Source organism: Seriola lalandi, unplaced genomic scaffold, assembly GCF_002814215.2.
Source record: "Seriola lalandi dorsalis isolate HSWRI2012SDOR001 ecotype SW California unplaced genomic scaffold, Sedor1 jcf7180002054614, whole genome shotgun sequence".
In the NCBI taxonomy this organism is placed as follows: Eukaryota; Metazoa; Chordata; class Actinopteri; order Carangiformes; family Carangidae; genus Seriola; species Seriola lalandi.
The window spans coordinates 296,795-320,029 of NW_019525167.1; the positions used below are offsets into that span (position 1 = coordinate 296,795).

At 42.1% G+C, this 23,235-nt stretch overlaps 1 protein-coding gene across 1 annotated transcript in view; it reads right to left on the reverse strand.

Moving 5' to 3' along the window:
• Positions 1-21,237, reverse strand: part of wasla (WASP like actin nucleation promoting factor a) — a 23,384-nt gene extending 2,147 nt beyond the window's left edge. The window contains 10 exon segments of the mRNA XM_087177615.1: positions 6-107; positions 110-171; positions 1,212-1,365; positions 3,200-3,242; positions 4,205-4,406; positions 10,113-10,136; positions 11,817-11,913; positions 12,971-13,057; positions 14,568-14,702; positions 20,785-21,237. Of these exon segments, the coding sequence (XP_087033741.1) occupies positions 6-107; positions 110-171; positions 1,212-1,365; positions 3,200-3,242; positions 4,205-4,406; positions 10,113-10,136; positions 11,817-11,913; positions 12,971-13,057; positions 14,568-14,702; positions 20,785-20,889 (1,011 nt within the window). The 5' untranslated portion in view covers positions 20,890-21,237.
• Positions 21,238-23,235: the final 1,998 nt, after the last annotated feature.

Below are 23,235 nucleotides of genomic sequence, written 5' to 3' on the forward strand. Positions count from 1 at the left end.
AGCGCCGACTTCCCGCCTGGGCTCGGCGAATGAGGCGAGTCTCCGCCTCCGCTGTCCAGCTCTGGAGGGGGAGGAGGGCCGGGTGGGGGAGGTGGAGGAGGAGGACTGAGGCGTGGTGGGGTGGGGGAGGAGGAGGAGGAGGTCCGCCACGGGAAGGAGGAGGAGGGGGTGCTGCGGGATGGGAGAGATAAGAGACAAGATGACATCACAGAGGTGTCACATTCACCTGCTCAACTGAATTAAAGGGCTAAACTGTTCGCACGCAGGCTCCAAGGTTACGCTGGAGGTTACGGTGTCAACAACCACCGATATCCAATCCATAACCAATAATATTCAAATACTGGTGGTAACTGATATCAGATTGATCTTTAAATCACTGAGGCTGCATGAAAAAGATCACACACACACACACATTCAGATTCAGATTCGAATCACTCCTCTCGTCTCTCTCAGGTTGAACATGAATAAAACATGGACACAAACTGTCACAGAGAATAAAAGCGTCAGACAGGAAACAGCGTTTCATCTTCAGACCTCAAACCGTCTGATGGAAAAATAACAGAGAGCGAGGAGACGACAGTTCGACACGGAGCCGAGAGGAATTTAAATAAATAAAAATGACGGTGAGGCCTCAGAAAAGAAGCATTTATTACGTCATTGTTTATTTATGACATTTTTTTATATTATTTTTCCTGATACTCAATTAATTTTTAATTAACAGACGAGGTTTAAAAATCCCAGACTTGTGATTTGATGATACGTAACACAGTCGTGTGTGTTCTCCACTCAAACATCCTCAGGAGGTAAACAGCAGCTGTCAATCACTCTGTGTGATGCAGCGTAAGCAGGACAGGTGGATCAATTAAAACACAAACATTTAAATCCCTGTATCTCGGACGTATTCCTGATGGGCGGAGTAAGGAGAGTGGCTGGTGTTTTTCTACTGGTTAAAACACTTAAAACAATTAATAAATGACCAAAATAATTGGCAATTAATTGTCTAATCAACTAATAAATCAATTAAGTAATCATTTACTATAACTGTATCTGTGTTTTTCAACATTTCAGCCATTCTGCAGTAAAATCCAGGAGAGTTTCATTCTTCAACAGACAGTGCGTGTGTGTGTGTGTGCGTGCGTGTGTGTGCGTACGTGTGTGTGTGTGTGTGTGTGTGTGTGTGTGCGTGTGTGTGTGTGTGTGTGCGCTCTCACCCTGCCTCCTCAGCTCGTTCTTCACCGCCTCCACCCCTCCTTTCTTTTCGATGAAGTCGTAGATGACCTTGGACGTCTCTCTGTCCTTCAGCTGCGCCTCCGAGATGCCGCACATGTCAAACAGGTTCTTCAGTTCAGGATCCAGGTTGTTGAGCTGCGGCGTCGACAAACACAGAACATGGAGAACTTTTTTTCAAAAAAAAAAAGTGTGTGAAGCGGGAACAGACATTAAAGACAGTTCAGAACACTGTTGACCGATGACCCCTGCTGGTCAAACTACATCCTGCGCCTGTGTGAGGAGCTGGATGAGGAAACGAGCCTCGTTACTGCGGCTGTTGAGCTGGATTCATACCTGCACACCTGCAGAATAATTATAACTAAGTTATATAAGGATGGAGAGCCAGAGAGAGAGAGAGCATGTTAGGTGATAACTCTCAGATGAGATACAGGGAGGGAGTTCAGATAGCAGCCTCTCTGTAGCTGATGTTAGAGAGGAAGAAGACGTGGCTTTAGACCAGCAGCCTCGAGTTGTAGTCAGTGGCTGTTGCTGCTCGTCGTCGTTGCTTTGAGACACAGTATGTATATACTGAGATGATGTAGAAATGTTTTGTGCATCATGATGAAAACTTTACTGCGGAAGAAAGAAAACAGTGAGTTTCCTGCTCCTCTTCGACTCAACAGCGCAGACAGCTGTGAGTTTCTCCCTCTGCAGTGAACAGTAAGAGTCAGATGCAGTGTTGGTGTGACATCTAGTGGCCAACGGGTGCAAATACAACCTGCCTGCGACCCGACAACAAACCAGGGTCCTGCTTAAACCCGTCAGTCTGACGAACTCAGTGGTGAATAATTATAAACCGGTCAGTGTTTCTACACAGCCTCCATTTTTATAACAGCAAACATCATGACAACAGTGATGTTGCAGCCTGTTCACAATCCAACTGAGTTATTCTGCTCTGGACGCTGTAATTCCTCCATTTAGAAATGCAGTTTTCCTTCTGAGGTACAGAAGCTCAACTTCATTATTTTCTGATTTATCACTTCCTGTGAAAGAGGAAAAGACGAGTTGTGCTTTAAAACTTCTCCAGTAGTTATTTTTTGTTAACATTACTTTTGAATACTTTTATATTTAAACACCTTCAAAGTCAAAACTCTTTACCCTCTTTTTAATGGTTTGATTAAATATGAAAAATAAATATGAAAGCTATTTTCTTTTTTCTAAATTAAAACACCACCTTGTGAGTACGTATGTGAATCATGTGAATAAAACGCTGCTCCCTCTCCTCCTTAAACATCAGACTCAAGGACTTTTCAAGGCCCAATTCCCTCAAATTCAAGGATCCAACACGTCATTCATTTCTGTTACAAGACTAAGAATTTTAATAATGAGAATCAGCAGCTTTACAGAAGCTCACAGCTCCAGATTTTATTTTCTCCCCTTGAACCAAATCACATTACTTGTTTTTTTTTGGTATGAAAACAAATAGTGACAGATAACGAACGAGACAACCACATGGTCAGTGTGTCTGTGTTTAGAAGAAACTTCCATGATGCATTTCACATCTAGAAAATAATGTGAGGTCAGTGCAACTATTTTAACAAAGAGTGGTTTTCATCTTTTAATCTGAAGAGTCACAATTATCCATGATTATTAGGTGATTTTTGAGTTTGTTATGAAGCAGGAGCCTGAGATGGTTCTGTATTTATTTTAATTAATTAATTAATTAATTGATTGATTGATTTCTGCAGTAATCAGCTCTGTGGATGAACGAGGCTGCAGCTGATTCTCTCTGGAACATTCTGTGTCTCTGCGGCTTCTGAGACGCAGCGACACGTTTGTGAATATGAGCAGGAAGCAACAACAGCCCATTGTGTGATGTCATCATGCAGCCACCACACAGGTCACTATTGTGCTCCTGTGTGTGTGTGTGTGTGTGTGTGTGTGTGTGTGTGTGTGTGTGTGTGTGTGTGTGCGTAGAGCGGGTACTCACATCAAAACCTGTGTTTGGATCCCAGCCCACGTGACCGATGTGCCTGAAGAAGAAGGGACAGATATGTGGTGAGATAACACATGTGTCTGTCCACACGCACACACACACACACAGAAGTACATCAACTATTTAGCATGTGCACGTGGGCGACCATGTGTGCATGTTAAACAGTGAGTCAGTCACAGAGACAGTGTGGTCATTGAGCGCTCTCAGACTCTGTTGAGTTGCACGTCTGTGACTGAACACTAGTGAACTTCCTTTTTAACTACAAACTTTTATTTATTTTTTTTTTTTTTTAAATCAGCGGCGCCTGCGTTCGCCAAAACTCTTCAACTTGTGAAGAGGTTTTTTTTTCAAGAGGAAGTGAAGTGTTTGTTTTATCACATTAACAACAAACTCTGAGCACATCAAACCCCTGACTCTCAATCTGAGGAAACGGTGGAATAATGTCAGTCTGAGAAAATCTCTGCTTCACTGGGGAAACTATAAATCCAACCAGAAGACTGGAGGAGTTATTTATTTATTCTATAGATGAAACGATGAATCGATTAAACAAGAAAATAAATGAATAGATAATGAAAACCTTACGACAAGCTTTCATTTCCTGCCTCATCGTTTTCATGGTTTATGTGAAGTGGCTGCTTGAAATAAATTGAAGAGGCAAGTAATCACAGCCCATAATTAAACGCTGAAAATGTTTTAAACTACAGTCAAAGTTTAAATTAAAATCTTATTCTTACTTTTCTTGAGAATATTTTGAGCCTTTCTGTTTTGACACTCTATATACTTTTTATTTCTAGTTACAGCTGCTCCTTTTTCTTCTACTTCGTGATTACTCCTCGCCCTCTGCTTTTCTTTGACCTCTGACCTCACTGTTGATCCCCTCGTACAGTATGATTGAGGAATTGAAAATAACACAACCGAATGACTGAAAGCCGAGTGTGTTATCACTCGTCTCCCTCACAGACGCTCTCAGCGATGTTAAATATGCGCCGTGTGACTCACTGGAAGTTGCTGGGCGTGCCGATGTCGGCCTTGGTCAGCTTCTTCTTCTTGCCTTTGGTCTTCTTGTCCTTGCGGTTCAGGCCGCTGTGGCTCAGCATGTTGTTGAGGTGGTACGGCTGCTGGTGGCTGTGGGAGTTGTGGAATCTCACGTTGTTGATCTCCGGGTTCTTGATGTCCACTGTGGCCATGGGCAGAGCTGGACCTAGACACAGAGAGGGGAGGAGAGTGGGGGGGGTGGGTCAGGGAGACATATCCATAAGTTGTGGCTGATTGTAAAGAAACGTCCTGATGTCTTTCCTGCTCCCTGGAGGATGAACCGTTTCCTCTAAGGACAAACTTTACATTTTAGCTTCACTACTAGAAGAACTCTAACAAAACCTAATAATCATGACGTTGTTTCTTCTGTCAACACTTCACTAATCAGAGTTTCTGCAGGTTCATCAGGTTAAATGTAAGACTTCAAAGAGGCATGAAGAAGTAGTAACGATAATACAACTAAATTAATGTGAGTTCTAGATAAAGTCAGATTAAGATTAAGATTTCTTCCTCTGTTCACCTTTGGATTTTCTACCTCAGCTGTGATGTTCCCCTCAAGTTCAGTCGACTTATTCTTTATTCTCCATGTTTTCAAGTTGGGACTTATTCAACACTCACAAATATGTACATTTCCAGAGTTACTCGTCACGTGAAGAGACCGCTTCCCAATGCCATTCCAGTGGAAGAGGGAGGGGACAATTCACAGACCTTATTCTGTGCAAAAATGCTGAATCTATAATAATTCAGACAAAGCTGGAACAAGTCAGACAAAAAAAAATTCCCTCTTTGTTTTTCTCTCCAACCACCAGAGCTCAGCTAGAAAACACTGTCCACGGAAAGAAGACGGGAGAAAAATATAAACTTCTCTACTGTATTGGACTGAAACTGCCGAAGCCTCATCACAGTTTCAGCTGAACTTAGAACATTTTATTCAAAAAAGGACGCTGTGGATTTTTTGTTCCATCTTTCTAAGAGTTAGGAAGAGAGGCGGAATAATTTCAGAAAGCAAAAACTCTTTCAATGATCGGTGGGGTCCAAAAGTCTGAGACCACTTTCGCCACATGTTGTTGACCTTTCTATTAGTTTATTGTGGGTCTATGAAGTATCACAACCTCCTGACTGCACGGAGCCGCAGACGATTTCTTTTATCACTGATATTAATGGCTATAACGGATAGGAAGAAGTAGTTTTCACATTTGCAAATCAAATATAAGACTTCAACATCTTCGGAAGTCAGGAAAGTGAATTCAGTGCTTTTGTGACGTAAGATATTGCTGCTGCAAGGAGTACTGCATCCTCTACGAGATGCAGTACTTCAGACTGTAAATGACCCTCCTGACTCTCATACACTGTAATCAATATGCTTTTAATAATCGCTGGTACCTGAGGGATCAATGTGTCAGCGGGCTGGTGTAAACTCTGTGGTGTGTTTCGTGTTCACCAACAATTTGTTCTGAGCTTTTATGATCCATGTTTTCTAACAGAAATGTCAAGCGGCGTTCCCTCTCCTCCTGCTTGGTCAGGGGGCCGTTCAGTCCTCGAATCCCTTGTAATCTCCGCAAACTGCAGCAGCATCTGACATAACCACTAATCCACTGCTAATCCTGGTCCAAATCCCTGGACTCCCCATGAATACTAGATGTCTACGACCAGATCAACAGGCACGCTTCGACTCCGCCGTCTCCAGAGAACCAGGACGGGGCTGGTGGTCATTTCCCAGCTTTCAAGTCACAGCTGTTTGGGTTGGTCCCGTGCAGGTCCGGTCTCACAGATGAGTTCTTCTGTGGTACTGACCAAAAAGCTTCTGCATCAAGATTAATGAAAAATGAGGGGAATATTTGGTACCAAGTTTCGACAAAGTACGTAACTTTCTACTGAAAGTCTGCGCCAAATCAGATTCATAATCCTGTTTGCTTGTTCTTTGATCAGATAGTTCCTGATTAAAATAATCATTTTAACCATTTTATGCTGATTTTAGACAGAGTTCTTGTGTGGCTGCTTGTGATTAGACAACAAAACATGCTTACATGCTTTGAACTAATAGCTTTACTAAATGGTGTGTGGGTTGGTATTTACTTAGTTTTATGTTCGAACAGTTATGTCTGATGTAATCCATATCATGGCAACACAGTTCACTGCAGTAAAGATTAATGGCATCTAAATGCTTTTACTCAGCACCTTGGATGCATTAAGAGAACTGGACAACCGAATGTCTCAACGTGTGATGATATAAAGAGTCATTTCCAGGTGTTTTACAGCTGTTACTTCTTCAAAACCCACAGTTGTTCCAGGAGGCTTTTCTTACTTCAGCGTTATTGTGTTCTGTTTAGACAAGTATCCCAGCATGCATATTACAAAGTGGTTACTGCTGCCACTTCTCACTTATATAGATATAAAATGTGTGGTCAATTAATCCAAATAATGCCTACTAGAAAATTTGTTCTGACATTTACAGAGATGCAGAGATGTGAGGACTCATTTGACTGCCTGTTCAAATCATATGCAAACTCGACCTTGAGTGCACGGGTTATCTCTATGTCGATCCAGATTAAAACATACTGCATCTTCCTGTTCTTGCAAGTTTTGGACTTGCATTGTTCAAACTTGGGTTCTCTGGAGTTCAAACTTGAATTAGGAAGTCGAAACTGGCAAGAAATGAAGAATATAGTTCATTCAAGCTCCAGGAAACTCAGATCTGAACTTTACGTACTGACTAAAGGTCTTCGGCACATTTCATACTGAAAGCTGCTTAAACTCTGGGTTCTTCTCCTCAACAGCCAACAACCTATAATTTCACCTCCTACTTGGCTGGATACAGCAGTGAGCGTCCGTTCAAGTTGACAACATTTGCTAAGGAGCGTCAGCAAGTTCACAACAGGCGAGTCAAACAATGGGGGCGATCCCTGAAGGACCAACATGGGCAGCTTCTTCCCCCTGCAGACGTGTTTTCATTGCCGTTCTCACAATGAGGACAAGAACAATACATTCCAAGAGGAGGGAGGAGGCAAACATGCATCTCCCAAACGGAGCCGCCAACAACACCAGCTCCACTGTTGTTCTCGTGTTTCACAGCTGAAATGTCAGAATGAATCCGTGCCACTGGAGAGAAACTTCAATGAAGCAACGATCTCAGGCACAAGTCCATTGAAGAGGCGACTGATCTGTTCAGTATATGTTAATCCTGCTCTTTACGGTCACAGTGTTTGCCAACAGCCCGAGGGCTTAACGGAAGTAAACAGTCTTTTGGGACGACATGCAGGCACAGCTGCAGAGGAGAAGGTCTAAATTAAAGCTTGGACGCACTGGGACCATTACTCACATGATGTACTCATGTTGGCGTTCACATACAGGCAAACAAATAGAGTAAAATAGCATTTACCTTTGGGAAAGCTCTAAGAAAGGAGGTACGTGCTGCTCACAAGCCATTTTTACCCACAGAACCTGTCAGATTGCCAACTTCTGAATCAACACAAAGGATTTAGAAGGTATCACATTCCCGAAAGAACGACCACATTCACGTTAAGCTGGCTAAATACGAAAATACAGTCGTTTGTTTTGGCCTTCAGTCCATACTAAGCCAGGAAACAGATCTTTCTGCCAAACACCTCCAAAAGTGGATAAATCTGAAAACGAGTCTCGTCAAGTGTTACGAGGTCAACTTTCTGCCCCCTCCACTAACTTTCTCTGTGATCACCGATTTCAAAAATGTGTCACGTCTATCTGCTCAATTGGAAAATGCATCTTTTCCTCCCAGTTTCAGTCTTCTGTCCGATGAAATGGTATCCAGAGAGGAACAATACAAAAGCTCCAGACTTGTGTTTAAGTGTGAAGGAGGAACGGTTAGATTAGAACACAACTATACTAAAAGTTTTGTACAATAACAACATAAAAGCAGCAGGCTCGTCGCTTGGCTGGTTTGTTCAGAACGTCCCGTCTCACACAACGATGACACAGTAGTGATGATTCTCTCTGACCAGTCAGCAGTCCGCAGTGTTTTCACGTCACCTTCTGAGCTGGTATCGTCTCAGCTCGCTTGGACCCAGGTGCTATCCGCAACTTTTGTCCAACGGATAGAGTAGAGTCGAGTTGTGCAGCTAACCCTAGAACATCCACGGTCCCAACTGCTGAATACCGGCCGAAAGAAGACGAAGAAGAAGAGACTGAACTGTTTTCCTGTTGTTCTGGTGTTTCAGTGTGGAATGAGATTTTTAAAGAAATGACGAGTCATGCCGTTTTCACGCATTAAAAGTCTTGCGGGTATAGCCCTAACATCAATGTGGCTTATCACATTATACACCTGTTATTAACTTCTATCCACGTTTAGTTTGCCACACGATTTAACAAACAAACAATTTAAATAATTTAAATGATAAATCTATATACAAAACAAATGTTTGGCAGCAGTGACTGTGGGGATTACAGATTAGGCCTAATGTGCATCACAACAGGGTTCACAGGGAACAACAGAGGCCATGTGGTCTACATATGGCACAGACGGGCCTCCTGCTGACCAGATTAACCTGCAGAAGACTCCACTCTGTGTCAGTGTGTGAGTCACGCCGTCTGTGAAACAGCACCGCCGACGTGTCAGGAAATACTGCAGTCTCCTGGCATCTGTATCCAGGCGTGCAAACAACATCTATTACTGTAGGAGATGCTCATCTAACGTGAACGGTTTTTCTTCATCAGTGTCTTGCTTCGACATTCACACGGTGAGCTGCTCTGCCTGTTTCACTGCGGGGGGGGGGGGGGGGGGGGGGTCATGAGATTTTGTGATCTCGACTATATTTCACCCACATGAACCCCATTCACAGCACAATGAGAGTCCAAACAAAGACACAAACAGACTTGTGTTTGTTGATACGGGTCGGAGGGACCAGGAGCACTCGACCGGATGCCTTGGTTGTGTAGATTTGATGTTGTGTATTGTGTATGAAGCTTTAGCTGTTTGTACAGGAGAGAACTTATGTGCGTATGTGCAGTATTTATAAGTCTGGAGCTGGATCTCTGTGACTGTTAACGGTCTACAGGTGTGGTGGATGGAAAACCAACAGTTGAACCAACACTGAACGTTACAGCTGGAGGGTTTTGAACACATCAGTTCAACCAGGAAACTAAAACTCTGCCCTCATTTGGTGGATTTATTAGAAACCGCGAGGTTGCTGCAGCTCTGCCACAGAGGTTCAGATTTATAATTAATTGTCTTCACCTGCTGAAACCACCGCCACCAACACTACACTCACAAAACATTCATTTTAAGGCTGTAATGTGCTTTTCCCCATAGTAACTGCGTTTACAGTCACAGTTCCTATTGTCTCCTTGTGATATCTCTGTACAGCTGGTGTGTGGTTACAGTTACAACACAGGTATGGCATACGTATCTATGACTCGTGGTCACTGTGGCCGTTTGTAAGAACAGAACACATGCTGATTAAATCAAAATATGTTTTATATGAGGTTTCATCAATTAAACTTTAGATAGAAAAATATATATAATTTATTATTGAGCAACAATAACAATAATAAAAACAAATGTTGCATCAATTTGGTTCCTGTTTGAACAGCTGTTTATAACTGAAGGATTGAAAACCTGGAGCTCCCCGTCATAAACCAGTTGTGGGTCAACATCTGGATCCTTTCCTGTTTTCCTAATTTTGCTCTTTATTTCCTTGTTTTCTTATTTATTTATTTATTTATTCAATGGTTCATTTATCTCCATTTTCGTGTCATGTTGTTACGTTTTGTTGTACGGCACGTCCGGGTGAATCTTAAAGTTATTGGAGTTTTTGTGGTTTGATTTGGAAAAAAAATCATTCTGATCATTCTGAGCTCTTACTGAATCTGCATTATCAATATTAAGAGTTCAACATACCATTTTTAGGGTCACCTCTTTTCTCTGCAAAAGAAAAATTGACACAGTTATAGTTTCAGAGGAGAATTATCTTGGTAAAATTTGAGATATTTTTAGTTGTTTAGTGATAAAGAGGCGAGAGAAGAAGGTGAGCTGCTCAAGAGTCAGAAAGCGTGATGAGGTTCAGTTAGTCTGTGGCGATCAGAGAGAAGATGTGGCCACACGTCTTCGACAGTGTAGACAAAACAATCAGAAGGACAGTTCAAGAAGTCTTCAACACGAGCGGAAGAGGACAAGCGAAAGATTTGAAAGCTGAGATATGTCTGACATAAACTAACCCCCCCCCCCTTCTTCTAAAACCCTTCTGTTTCCCAGCACTGTGAGCCTTTGAACCCTCAGTCATCATCACAGTTTGAGCAGTGCACTTCAAAAAGGCCGGCATGCTGAGAGGAGCTGGAGGGAAGCCAGAGAGGAGCCTCGCTGCAGACGGGCCCAGAGTTTTACTACAGCAGAGAGAAACGCAGCGAGCTCACAGAAGGAAGGAGGAAAGTGTCCGCCAGCAAAAAAAAAACAAAAAACTCAATCCCTCCATTCATGCTCTCATCTAAGAAAAACACCTTAACAGCCCAAACACAGGCGGAGGAGAGCGTCAGCAGAGGAGCGTTCATCCACCCATGGCACAGTGGCTTCTACAGGAGGCTACTCTGCAGAAATTCATTAACGCAGACGCAGCGACGGCTCGTGGAAATGCTTCATTTTGGCTTCATTCAAAGTTTCAATCAAAATTCAACGTCCACAGTTAATTAGGTTTTGTGCTGTAAAAAGAATTGCATAGATTCTTGTTGGAATTTTCTGTTTAATGGAAGTGATTTTTCCAAATACTGTGGGGGGAAAAAAAACTGCTTTTGCAGGATCCTTCTGTGGCAGAAGCGTCCAAAGAGTCGTCACTATCTGTGCTGGATTAAAGCGGGTGATGCGATAGCAATAGTCATTTATTATTAACCCCATATGTGCCAGGGCGTTGACTTAGATCGGGGGGGGGGCTCTGCTGGTCTCTCAGGGTGGAGCAGTCTACCGCCTGATATCAGACAGGCAGCTTCATTAGTGTCTTTTATCAGAAAGCTTTTATGGCTGTTTGATATGTTGCGTTTTATTTTCTCATGATACAGACAATTTATATTTTTATGTAACTTTCTTCTGCTTTATTAATGTTTGTTTCTTTTGTTTTTAATTCCCTTTTTTTCTATAAAGCTCTTTGTAACCTTCTTAAGAAAAATACTACTACTTATTATTATCATTATTATAATAATAATAATAATAATAATAATGATAATAATAATGTGCGAGTCCCGTGTCCCTTCTCCTCCTGTAGGACCAAAATGACCTTCGACCCTCAGGTGTCAAACGTGTGTGGGATTCTTTAGTTCCTTCTAATTCTTCCTTTCTGCTTGTGTGCATCTATTTTCAAATGTATTCAAACATCACGGCAGCACAACAAAACCATGAAAGAACTTCAGGAGCTTTTTCCTGTGTCGACTTTTGGTTTTCATTCGCTAAGCCCTGCTCATCTCCCTGATAAAGCCGGGACACAAGAGAGGCAGAGAGGTGTGAGACCCAGATTCAGGTTGTTAGTAGAAGAGGAGGTGAGTTCTCCAGTGTGAGGCGAGACAGGTCACACAGGGTGAGGAAGCAGACAAAGAAAAACTGAACAACGCTGAAACTCACCGGTCTTGCGCTGCCGTCGGTTGAGCAGATCGTTGATGGCAACTCTGAATCTTTTGGCTTCTTCTTCGCTAGCGAAATTCAGACCGATCTGACAGGTCTGAGAGGGAGAGAAGAAGAGCCGCAGATGAATAAAAGACCATCTTTCTTTACATAAAGAAAATCACAGAGAGATCACAGAGCATTAAAGGTCCCATATAGTCTAAAGGTCTCTGTCCTTGTGTAGTTTGATTATAGATCAGTTCTAGGACTTCTGTACTGAAAAATATGGGACCTTTATTTCCTGCACTGAGCAGATCACAGCTGAATACTGTAAACTTATAAACCTCATATTTCATTTGGAAAATCTACTCTTAAATAAAAGCACTGGGGGGGGGGGGGAAAAAATGATATTATTGTTCCAGCAATAAGCAATGCTGCCACTAAACCTGTGTAACCATTGTACAGTAAGCAAAGCAGTGAAATAAGAGTCGGACTTGGCAGCAGGACAAGTGCAAAACTACAAAATTGCAATAAATAAATAAATAAATAAAAAACATTGCATATGGCAGGAAATATTGTGATATTTGATATTATCAAATATCGGCCAAAACCTAACAGATCTTAATAATCAAACACTGTCTGGAGTTATTCATACTGTTGATTTATTTAAAAGGTGTTTGATCAACACACATTTGATGAATAAAAATAAGCCTTTACTTACTGGTTTGGATTCACCAATTAAATTAATTAGCGGATTACTCAATTTTCTTTTCCAACTCCTAAAGTCTAAAATCCTCAGCTTAAGAACACGGTCGCACCATAAATTGATTGAATGCAGATAAAACGCTGCCCACAGTGATGTTTGTGGGTTTCAGTTTTCTACCCAACACACTGCTTAGTTCAGCTACTGTTTAAACAGACTGGTCCTGTAACGTTCAGCAGCTCAAACAGCAGCAGCTTTTCTAAAAACAGCAGAAACATCCTGGAGCCTGCGGCTGCTTTGCATTAGTGTCTGCGGCAGCGTGAGCCGACCCTGATGTGAATATTTGACTGTGCGTTAACACATCCAGCTATTATCACACTTTATTAAAACAGAGGAGGAGCCGATCAGTGAGACCAGCTGCTTTTTTTTTGGGTGGGGGTTTGAGGTAATCATAAAACAGCTGCACACATACGTCTCCTGCAAACGAGATGAAGTAGGATCTGGAGCTGCTGATGGAGAAGTTGTGATACAGTTCCTGCTCGAACATGGTTTTCCCTTCCTGCAAAAAAGAAAAGACAGGGAAGGAAAAGTCAGAGCAGATTCTTCGTGAGGTTTAGAGGAAACAAATCTGTCGTCCAATGAATAGAAATCCACCCCTCGCAATTAGCTTTTAGATTGATTTCCCTCCTTCCAGACAGTCATTACTCTCAGTTTATTTCTGCTAAAATCAATACTCTGATATGTGAGAAGACGACTCGGCTGCTTTTAATGCGAGAAACAACCAAGTTTCATTTTCTTTTTCACAACATCCATGTTTTCTGATGGTTAATCTGGTTTTCATGATATAAGTTTGGTAGAAGAATTTAAATTACTGGATGTAAGATGTGCATGAATGCACCACCAAGGAGACCCCTGCGGTCACACAGCACCCAAAAGATCCACAGTAAGTGTCGTGGATCTGCATCATGTTTTAGTTCCTGTAGGTTGATTGAAATGACTTGAAACCAGTTCTATGTTCAGACACTGAAATATCCAAATGGATTCAGGATTATTTCATTCTTCACTTTTGGCCACACACCGCCGGCTAGCTAGCATCTACCAAAAGCCTGCATGTGAGGCGTTTAGGAACATCATTAAAATGTAGCGTCTACCAGTCTGCATGCTAAGCGTTTAGGGCACATTGTTAAAATGTAGTGTCTACGGATAGCCTGCATGTGAGGCATTTAGGGGTCATCAGTAAACTGTAGCATCTACTAAAAGCCTGCATGTGAGGCGTTAAGGTGACATTGTTAAAATGTAGCATCTACCTGTCTGCATGCAAGGCGTTTAGGGGATATCTGTGAACTGTGGCTACAGAAAATAACCTGATTACACGCTCCCAATCTAAACTGCATGAGTCTGTGCATGCACATCAATCACACGCCATGCCACCCACCACCACAACTAAATTCTCCGCCAGTGGGAAACACTGCAGACAGTAAACACACATCAGTGGCTGCTAATTCACTTTGATCCATTACGGTTTGAACCATTGATTGCACTTCGTCTTTATAGCAGCGTATTAATTTCTTCAATGACTGCCTGCAGTGTGTGGACTCAGTCTAGCCACACACTGTGGAGGACAAAGACAAAGAGGGAACAGAACAATGTGGACAACTATCATGGAAATGTTCGTCAGCACGAGCTCAACATTTACGGAAATACGCTTTGTTGCTTTGTGGTGGAGCGTCAGATGGGAAAATTGATACCACTCTCATATTTGTACCGCAACGCTGAACTCCAGACGTTACCCTGCCAGCTCCCGAGTACAAAGTCTGTGTAATGTCTGACTGAGTCGATGTGTGAATAGAGCCGGTCATTGTCCGGAGAATCCATAGTGAGCGAGTGGGAGTGACGATGACGTTTCTATCCTGCTTCCTGCACACTGTACCCAGGCTCCGCCCCCCTCGCCTCAGCCAAACGAAGTATTTCCAGTAAGCGAGAACGTGTGTGACATGGACGAGCTCCTGCTGTGTGCTACATGTGTGAGAAACCACTGAGTTAAAGCTTTACAGACCGGCCTCACTCACCTTGATGTCAAACACTCTGATGAAGTAGGATCTCTGCGGGTTGTCTTTGACCAGACAGGCCACTCCGCAGCATCTCTTCGCCCAGCAGGCGCTCCGCTCGGCCCCGTACACCTGGACCACCGCCGAACACAGAGTCTGAACACACAGAGGACAGGACGGTGATGATCACATCTGCATACCTCATTAAAAAAAAAAAAAAATGCAGGAGTGGTGAAGTTGCACAGTCAGGAGAATTTTAACTGCCTGGCTGTGATCTCCCTTCATTATGTGTCCAGATTTCCCACACACACACACACACACACACACACACACACACACACACACACACACACACACACACACACACACACCTGGTGCCTTGTTAAAAGCCTCAAAGCTGCACATGTGTGACAGAGGAGCAACAGAGCAGGAAGTAGAAACCTGTGTGATGCAAAACTCAACATTATGCAAAATATGAAATCGGATTACGAGTCAGAGATGCAAATATCTTAACAGTGGATCCAGAAAAACATGGATTAATTCTTTTGCTTGGCTTTGGACTCCAGCACATTAAAATAACAAAACAACTATATCAAAGTGCTTTTACATTCAGGTGAAGAGCAACAAAAAGTAAAATTCAAAGCAGTAGAGGGCGAGCTATCCTGACTTTTAAGGCTTCAGTCGACTCCAACTGAAGAGCTTGTTGGATGGTCATCTGACGCATCCTCCTTCATCACTTTTGTGACACTAAAAAGTGGCGAGCCTGGTGTCCCGAGGTGAGAAAGCAAGCAGAGTTTGAACTCGTCTTTCAAGCTCTCTTTTCACACACACACACACACACACACACACACACACACACACAGCTACTTCTGTCACTTCTCATGTAAGAATGTGATGAGTATCTCTGAGAACGCGATGCTCACATCACATCTTCTCTCTCTCAGTGACGGCGGGCTTCTTACCCAGCCTTCCAGTGACATCATCAGGAACAGGTTGAAACACATCTGACATAGTCACGGCCGCACGGTACAGACTGGTTCTTTCTGAGCATCTCTCTGCCTTCAAAGTCTCAACCAGCATCTCTCCGGATGAAGCGGTGCCAACATCTGGTTTCACCAGTAGCTCTGCAGACCTCATGAACATTCAGCACCACAGCCGAGAGCATCGGAGCAACGAGCAGAAAGGAGGGAGGTGAAACAGGGTGACCCCCCCCAAGGCTGTGTTCAGACTGAAGTGAGCCCTGAGTGCAGAAACGCAGCCCTCTCATTTATATGAATGAAGTCCAGTTTCGTCTGTGCAAGCAGGGAGGAGAAAACAGGGCTGCCCTGCAAAAATCTGGCAAGATGCTGCATTGACCAATCACATACATGCAAGTGCACATTATAAGTAGATGACTGTAACATGAAACTGTATTTTTACTGTTTACCTTGTGATTGTTGTGACGAAAGAGGAAATAATTGCCACCATGACAACTTTCCTGAGTTTTAATATCATGTGTGTCTATTATAAACTGTTGTAGCATGTGATACACCTTTAAACACATGTATTTACCTTAAATAACACGCCCTCAACAACACAACTCTGTTTTAACACAGATTGTCAGGGGACCATGAAGTCACTCTCAAACTCAAGTTTGTGCCAATCCATCTGTTATAAGTTTAAATATTTCACTGCCAGGTGACCAGTCAGTTTTTCTGATACTCTAGAATGTGTATAAAATTTCATGGTAACCAATCAACAGCTGTTGTTGAGATGCAGTCTGGACCCAAGTGGAGCCCTGGAACCAAACCACTGAAAGAGGAGAGATGATTCAACAACACGAGGTTTAAATTATTATACGAATTATCTATATTTTAGGGGCAGACCTTGTTACCACAATCATCACTGTGTGCTGCAGCATTAAAATTTCCCTCCACTGGAACTAAGGGGCCTGAATAAGGAAAAACAGACCCACACCAAAAGTATGCGTCTCTTCCCTGTTCGTGCTCCGTCAGGCCTGAACTTCACTTCCTTCTTGTTTTGCCTTCAGTTTGGTCTTCAGCTGTTACACACACTGCCAGATCAACTGAGGTCATGTGACTGACTTGTGCCACCAAAAACACTTCATTGTTTGGCCCCGTCTGCATGACAGTCTGACAGATCTCCGTCTCCCTGCACCGTCCTGCAACCGGAGGCCTGTGTGTAAACTGGGTCGCGAGTCTTCGACTGTCCCTCCAGGGTGAATGTGAACATCTTTAACCTCACAGTTGTTGTTTGATGTGAAATCCAGTGTATCTGACATTTCTCCACAGGGTTTAACCTTCACTTCTGCAGGACAGGAAGCAGAGTCCAGCTGCTGTCCTCAGCACTGTCCGGTCCTCGGATCGCTCTGGGTTGTGGTTTCGAGGTTTCTGCAGAGGTCACGCTGCGTTAAATCCTCTGCCAGGATTTCTCCCTCAGCGGCTGGAGTTACTCTCCTCCGCTGAGGGGAGAGGAGAGGAAATGCCGCTGGGCCGGTTTCCTCCTCTGTGATTTATGAGCGCAGGTCAGAGGAGCAGCAGGAAACACTTTTCACCATGAAATCACCGCTCAGCATCACACAGGAAAGGTCAAAGGTCACCTGTTGAAAGCCTCATTTAGGCTCTGTAAATTCTCACCGAGGGAAAGTATGCAGCAATAAAGACAGACTGAGGCACTGCAGACCAACAGGCTCTCTGCAGGTTACAGCAGATAGCACCTCAGCACCGAACTTACAACAATAACAACATTTCTGCCTCTTTTCCAGATCAGTCATCAGTTTTTAGTTTTCCCCCTCGAGGCAGCCATTTCGTCCTAAATCAAATAATCCATTAGTCACGCAACAGAGAATTAATTTGGAGAAAAGATGATTCGTTTAATTCATCAATCAAAACAAATCATCTGTAGTTCTCAGGCTTCAGCTTCTTCAATGAATTTAATAACTTTGGTTTTAGGACAAAAAAACTATTTAAATACATCGCCGTGGGAAACTGTAATGGCAGTTTTTTTATTACTATCTTCTATACTTATACTTTATTACTTTATTTTAGCTTTTGGACTGTTAATCAGACAAAAAACGAGATCTGAACATGTCATCTTGAACACTGGAAACTCTGATTAAACTAAACTTACCAGATTGATTAATGATGACAATGATAATTAGTTGCAGCTTTCGTTTGAATTCCTATTTCTAAAAATATAAAAATCTGCTTCCAGACGCTTTTAACTTGCTGAAGGTCGTTCAGCCATCAGAATCAACATCTAGTTGCCTTTAGTTTAGTTGCTGTTTAATGCAGCAGTGAACTTTGTTGACCGACATCAGGTGAATTGTGCAGCTCTAAAGTGCAGCTTGTTGGAAGATGCACTGCAGTTAACAGACTAAACACTAGGCCTGCTGTAATACAGTATGTGGTCGAAGCTACAAGGTGTTTAACATGTTTTATTTCTGCCTCAGACTGTGAGACAAACTGCATAAAAAGTGGTAAAATCTACAGAGTTTTGGGACCTAAAACATGGATCATGAAACCGAAATACTAGCTTTTAGGGGCTGTTCAGGTGTATCGTCTTTTGCATGCACAAATTCAGTAGTTTCTATGGAGACATGCTCCTGTTTTTTCAGGTGTATCATCTTTTTTTGAATGCAGCAAGTGCACTGCAGGTCATGTGACAAAAACTAACCAATCAGCTCTACAGGACTCGCTTCACCGTTTCTGTCGAAGGACTTCACAAGATCCAGTTGAAAGGTTTTGTTTGGTTGGTAAAGGCAGGTGCAACAGTGGTGCAACCTCCCAAAAGCCCTGGATGAAAGGATGAAAACGGCAAACTTTATATTCACTCAGCGTTCAGATAAATCCACCACTGAGCCATCTAAAGTGCAGAGGGGCACTCCGCAAATCTGGATTAGAAAATTAGCCACATAACTTTAGGAAGATTATATATCTGATATTCTCTGAAATTGTGTTTTTTTCCCCATTTAAGAAACCATCACCTTGCGTAACTGAACCCTAATACCAGATGTGATAACCCTTTTTTTATTCTGAGATTTCAATCTCTAGCAGCAGATTTAGCTTTAATATCATCATAGATATCTGTCTAACTTTCTAATCCTGCTTTGGGAAATACCCCTCCGAGTACAACCCTCCATCTGTGTGTGGAGGAGGAGGAGGTCGAGTCTGAAATACAAGTTCTCTTAATGCTGGTCTTTAATCGACACTTACTCTAGTGACTCAAACAATAGTGGAGTTAAATTACACACCAATTATCCTGTAACAGCTAGGGTAAGTCCCAGCTGCAATGTCGCATATTTTGTTTACGATATAAAAGAAGGCAGTTTCAGTGAATAATTTTAATGCTCTTTTTTTTTTTTTTTTTCTCGTTTAATTTAAGTTTTCTGAAACCTGAAGGTGCACATCGCATTTTTTGATACCTGGTGCTGCAGAGACATTTCAGTCAGTACCAAACAGTATTCAGCTTTACCACACAGCCCTACTGGTCAGTGTAACCTCCTCTACCTAACCGGTCTCCTCTGAGCTCAGGTGTTTTACTTTGCGTGCACGCAGCTGCTTCTTGTAGTCAAGCCTGCAGGCTCTGCTCCAGTTCACCTCTGAAACCTGCAGCAGCTGACATTAAAACCTGCTGAGCTCGTCTGCAAAGCACCACATTACATCAGATGAAACCACAGGCTCGCATTTTATGAGTTTTTGTCCTTATCCAAGAGGGTTTTTATAGGTAGTAGAAGTGCTGCAAGGATAAAACTATGTTCAGATACTCATGTCAGGTTTCTGGTTTTTAGCTAAGTGAAGTGGCCCTGAAGTGTCCAAGTGGCATCACTGATAACAGCTTCCTGTCTCCATATGTCAGAGGACAAACAACCACCCTCCCACCACCCAACAATTCCTCGCCCCTGCACCAGTTTTTCAGATGACGCAAACATTTGCGGATTTATAACGGGAAATGACTTAACCTCATGATGTTTTCAATCAAGTCAAGGGAAAGTGGCTACAAAGAAGGCATTATTATTTTTAGACTAAATGGAGCCTATTTAATACTTGGAGCCAGATGTTCTGCTACAAAGTTTACATTTTCTGAAGAGGTTTAATATTTGATTAAAAAAAAAAAAAAAAGCCTCAAGCATCTTCAACATCTTCACAGACTTGGTGACAATAACCAACCTGTTATCCATCCTGTCACCATGCCAACTTCTAACCACATAAAAACAAACCCAACATTATGAAGTTTAATAACACAGCCTGACATGTCCGGTGTGCCACCTGCAGCCTTCCTAGGACTCCTGCTGTTCCAGGTGTTACCACAGATAAACTGTGGTTACAGTCAGACTTCACACTAGGGGCCATCAGGAATAATTTTTAGTGTCAATTAATCAAGTAGAACCGAAATAAATAAATATATATAAATATACATAAATATATATATGTTTTATGATTTTTAATCAAGTGATTTATAATCAAGTTGTTTGTCAGTAAATAGTGACAAATGGCCATCACAATTTCTTAAACCCCAAGTTAACATATTCACACATCGTTTGTTTAGCTTGGATAGGAGCCAAAATCCAGCAAATATTTAAATGAATATTTGAATGAATGTTTTGTTGTGTGGATAACAAATGATAATTTCCTGTTCGGGAAAGTTAGCATTACTAAGCAACACACGTTACTGATGTAAACAAACCTTCAACAAAAATAGAAACTGGTAACTTTAGACTTCTGGTGCATGAATAGCATTTAAATATTTTACCAAGTGTTACTGTAATTAATATGTTTGGATTTACTTCGCGTGTATTGTTGTTATTGTTAGTCTCCTTATTTAAAAAACCTGTAAAATCACATTTAGAGTGAAAGCAGCTTCAAAGTTTTGACGTTTTGAGGTAGAAGCTCATAAACTGTTTACACCTGCATCACTGATTGTACCTTTAACGTGCCGTTATTTAAAAGAATCTGACGGACAAACCAGATGAAGACGGTGTCGCCATGTTTTTTTAACGGCTGAACAAAATATGTGTAAACACTTAAAACGTCAAAGAGTCCAAAGGGTCACAGATTTCATTGTAGCACCGGTTTGAAAGCCCCCGAGGTGTCTAATCATGATTCTGCTGCTTCATATCATCTTAAAGAGGTAAAGTGTAGGAAAAGGCACAGGCTGGCATTTTTTATATTTTGTGTGGGTGAATGTACCTGCGCCTTTTCTTGAACCTGCAGGTGATAAACAAACGGGGGGAACTTACGGCGCATTTCCTGCCCAGGTAGCCGAACAGGCACTCGTTCTCCTGCGGGGTCAGGAGGAGGGAGCCGATGTTAGCGACCCTGCGGGGCGGCGGGTGGCTGTTCATGGCTCCAAATTCTTCTAGTTAACCCCGAAACGATGCGGTTATCCCCGGACGGGCTCTGCAAACTCTGCTGATTACAGAAAATCCATGCGGGCTCCGGTTGCTGTGGCCTGCAACCGGATCATCTCCGCTGAGTCCGACTCCGGGCTGGAGGGCGGAGGAGGAGGACGGGGAGTGTTTTCCCTGACTTGGTCCCGCTTAAGAAAGAATCTGAACTCCTCCGTTTAATGTTAACTATAAAATTAAGGACACGTTATCTGTCTGTAGACAGATAAACGCTCAACTTTCATTCGGAAACTCCAGCAGCTGCAGCGGCGATGCGTACATCCAACATGGCAGCAAGACGGAGCAGACCACTTTAAAAAGGGATGAGAGGGGGGTGTTGCTTTGGACAAACTATAATTATTCGCAGTACTGTGGATAACGTTATGAAGTTGGCGACCAGACAAGTATAATGATATTATTTAACATTAATCTTTACGTTAAAGCTGCGATGAATGTGTATTTTTGGGTTGCAGCGAAGCTAAAATGTCGTTGCTAAGACAAAATGGTTCGGTCCGATGTGGCAGCAGGAATGCAGCTCCAGCTCTGCGGAGGGAAAGGGAGGAGCGCGTGGAACGGGGTGGGAATGTGACGCAGAGAGGGGAGGAGCCATATATAAAATGTAAATAATTTATAAAATGATGGATGTTTTGAGTATATGATAGCTTTGTTAGGGAAAATAATAAAATATTCAGATATTTAACCACAAAACTAATAACAATAACACCACATTTCTATAGAAATAAAGTAATTTGTTACAGAAAATTAAATAAAAAATTGTATTAAATAAATACATAAGGTAAACAAAAAACAAAAAGTAGGCTGTTTCCCCTTGACTGAATGAAATAGAAGAACCATCATTATAATTGTCATAAATTGCCCAAAATCTATACGAAATAAAATCCTAAAATAATATTTTAGACTGTATGGTTTTTCAGTATTCTAATGACCTTGTTTAGAGGTACCCAAGGCCCCCAAAATAGGGAGGGGCCTCCAAACAGCTTGTAATTAAAGTTTGTTTTATCTATCTGTACAAATTGATATTTCTTGCATTAAATGTTGACTATTACTATTGGCTGAATTAATACATTCAATTAATAGTTTGAAATGGAAACTAATTCACCATAACCCTGTAAATTTAACACGAGTATGTGAAGTTTCTTCTAATTCTTCTATGATGCATGTTTAATTGCTAATTCACAATTTAATGTTCCTTATCTTTAATTCTAGTGTTTGTCTTGTAATCTTTAAAGTTTAAATGTTTTTGTAACGCTTATGTTTTTGAACATTCCTAATCTTCTGGCTCTCCCCATCAAATGACTCGATACTTCTCTCCTTTCATTAAATCCCATTTGTTTACACTTTCAAACAAATTCCTCCTTATGTTATATCCCACCCCAACATGGAACTACAAGACATGTACATGGAGGCTGCTCTGTCATAACAAATTAACTTTAATTAACTTAAGATCCTTTATCAAAGCAAATCAAATGAGGATGAGGGTGGTGATGGCATTGGTGGCAGATGGACAGAAGGCAGTGGAGGTTGGCGTCCCGCAGGTCCCGCCCGCATGCTGCAGCGTTAAAGCCCGTCAGTAGCATTAACACTAACGCTAATCTGTAGACCAGCTGCTTCTACACTCTTCTGTATGAAACACTGAGCAGAGGCCAAACAGGAGGAGTTAAAGGACCATTCACAAATATCACAGAACCATATTGTAACACTGAAATCCTGCTACTGTTGCCGGAGGCTGCCGTGTTCATTACAACCACAATCTGAAAGTGTTGGACAGTTGAAGTTTGTCTTGGAGGTGACACCACATGAAAAATCACAGGGCCTTCAAAATTTAAAGGCTTCATCCTCTGGAGAGCAGGAACTGGATCTGGAAATTTCATGAAAAGCTGACCACTATAGTAAGGTATATTTAGACAACGTCTGCCAGTTGGTCTGTCCACCAGACTGCAATACCTCAACAACTACAAGATTCATTGCAATTAGAAATGTGATACAAACACTAATGGTCTCCAGAGGATGAATCCTGTGGTGGAAGAAGTATTCAGATCTTTTACTTAAGCAAAAATACCAACACAGTAATGTAAAAAAAGCTGCAGAAGTATTAGAATAAAAGTACTTGTTTGGTCTGTATGACTGATATATGACACCATTAATATGAACTATTTTATATATAGTTTTATATAACACATAAATCTGAGGGGTCACCGAGTTCTGATCTGGTTTTGAACGAAATATATCAACAACTGTTGGATGGGTTGCCATGACATTTGGAAGTACTGATGCTCATGTTGC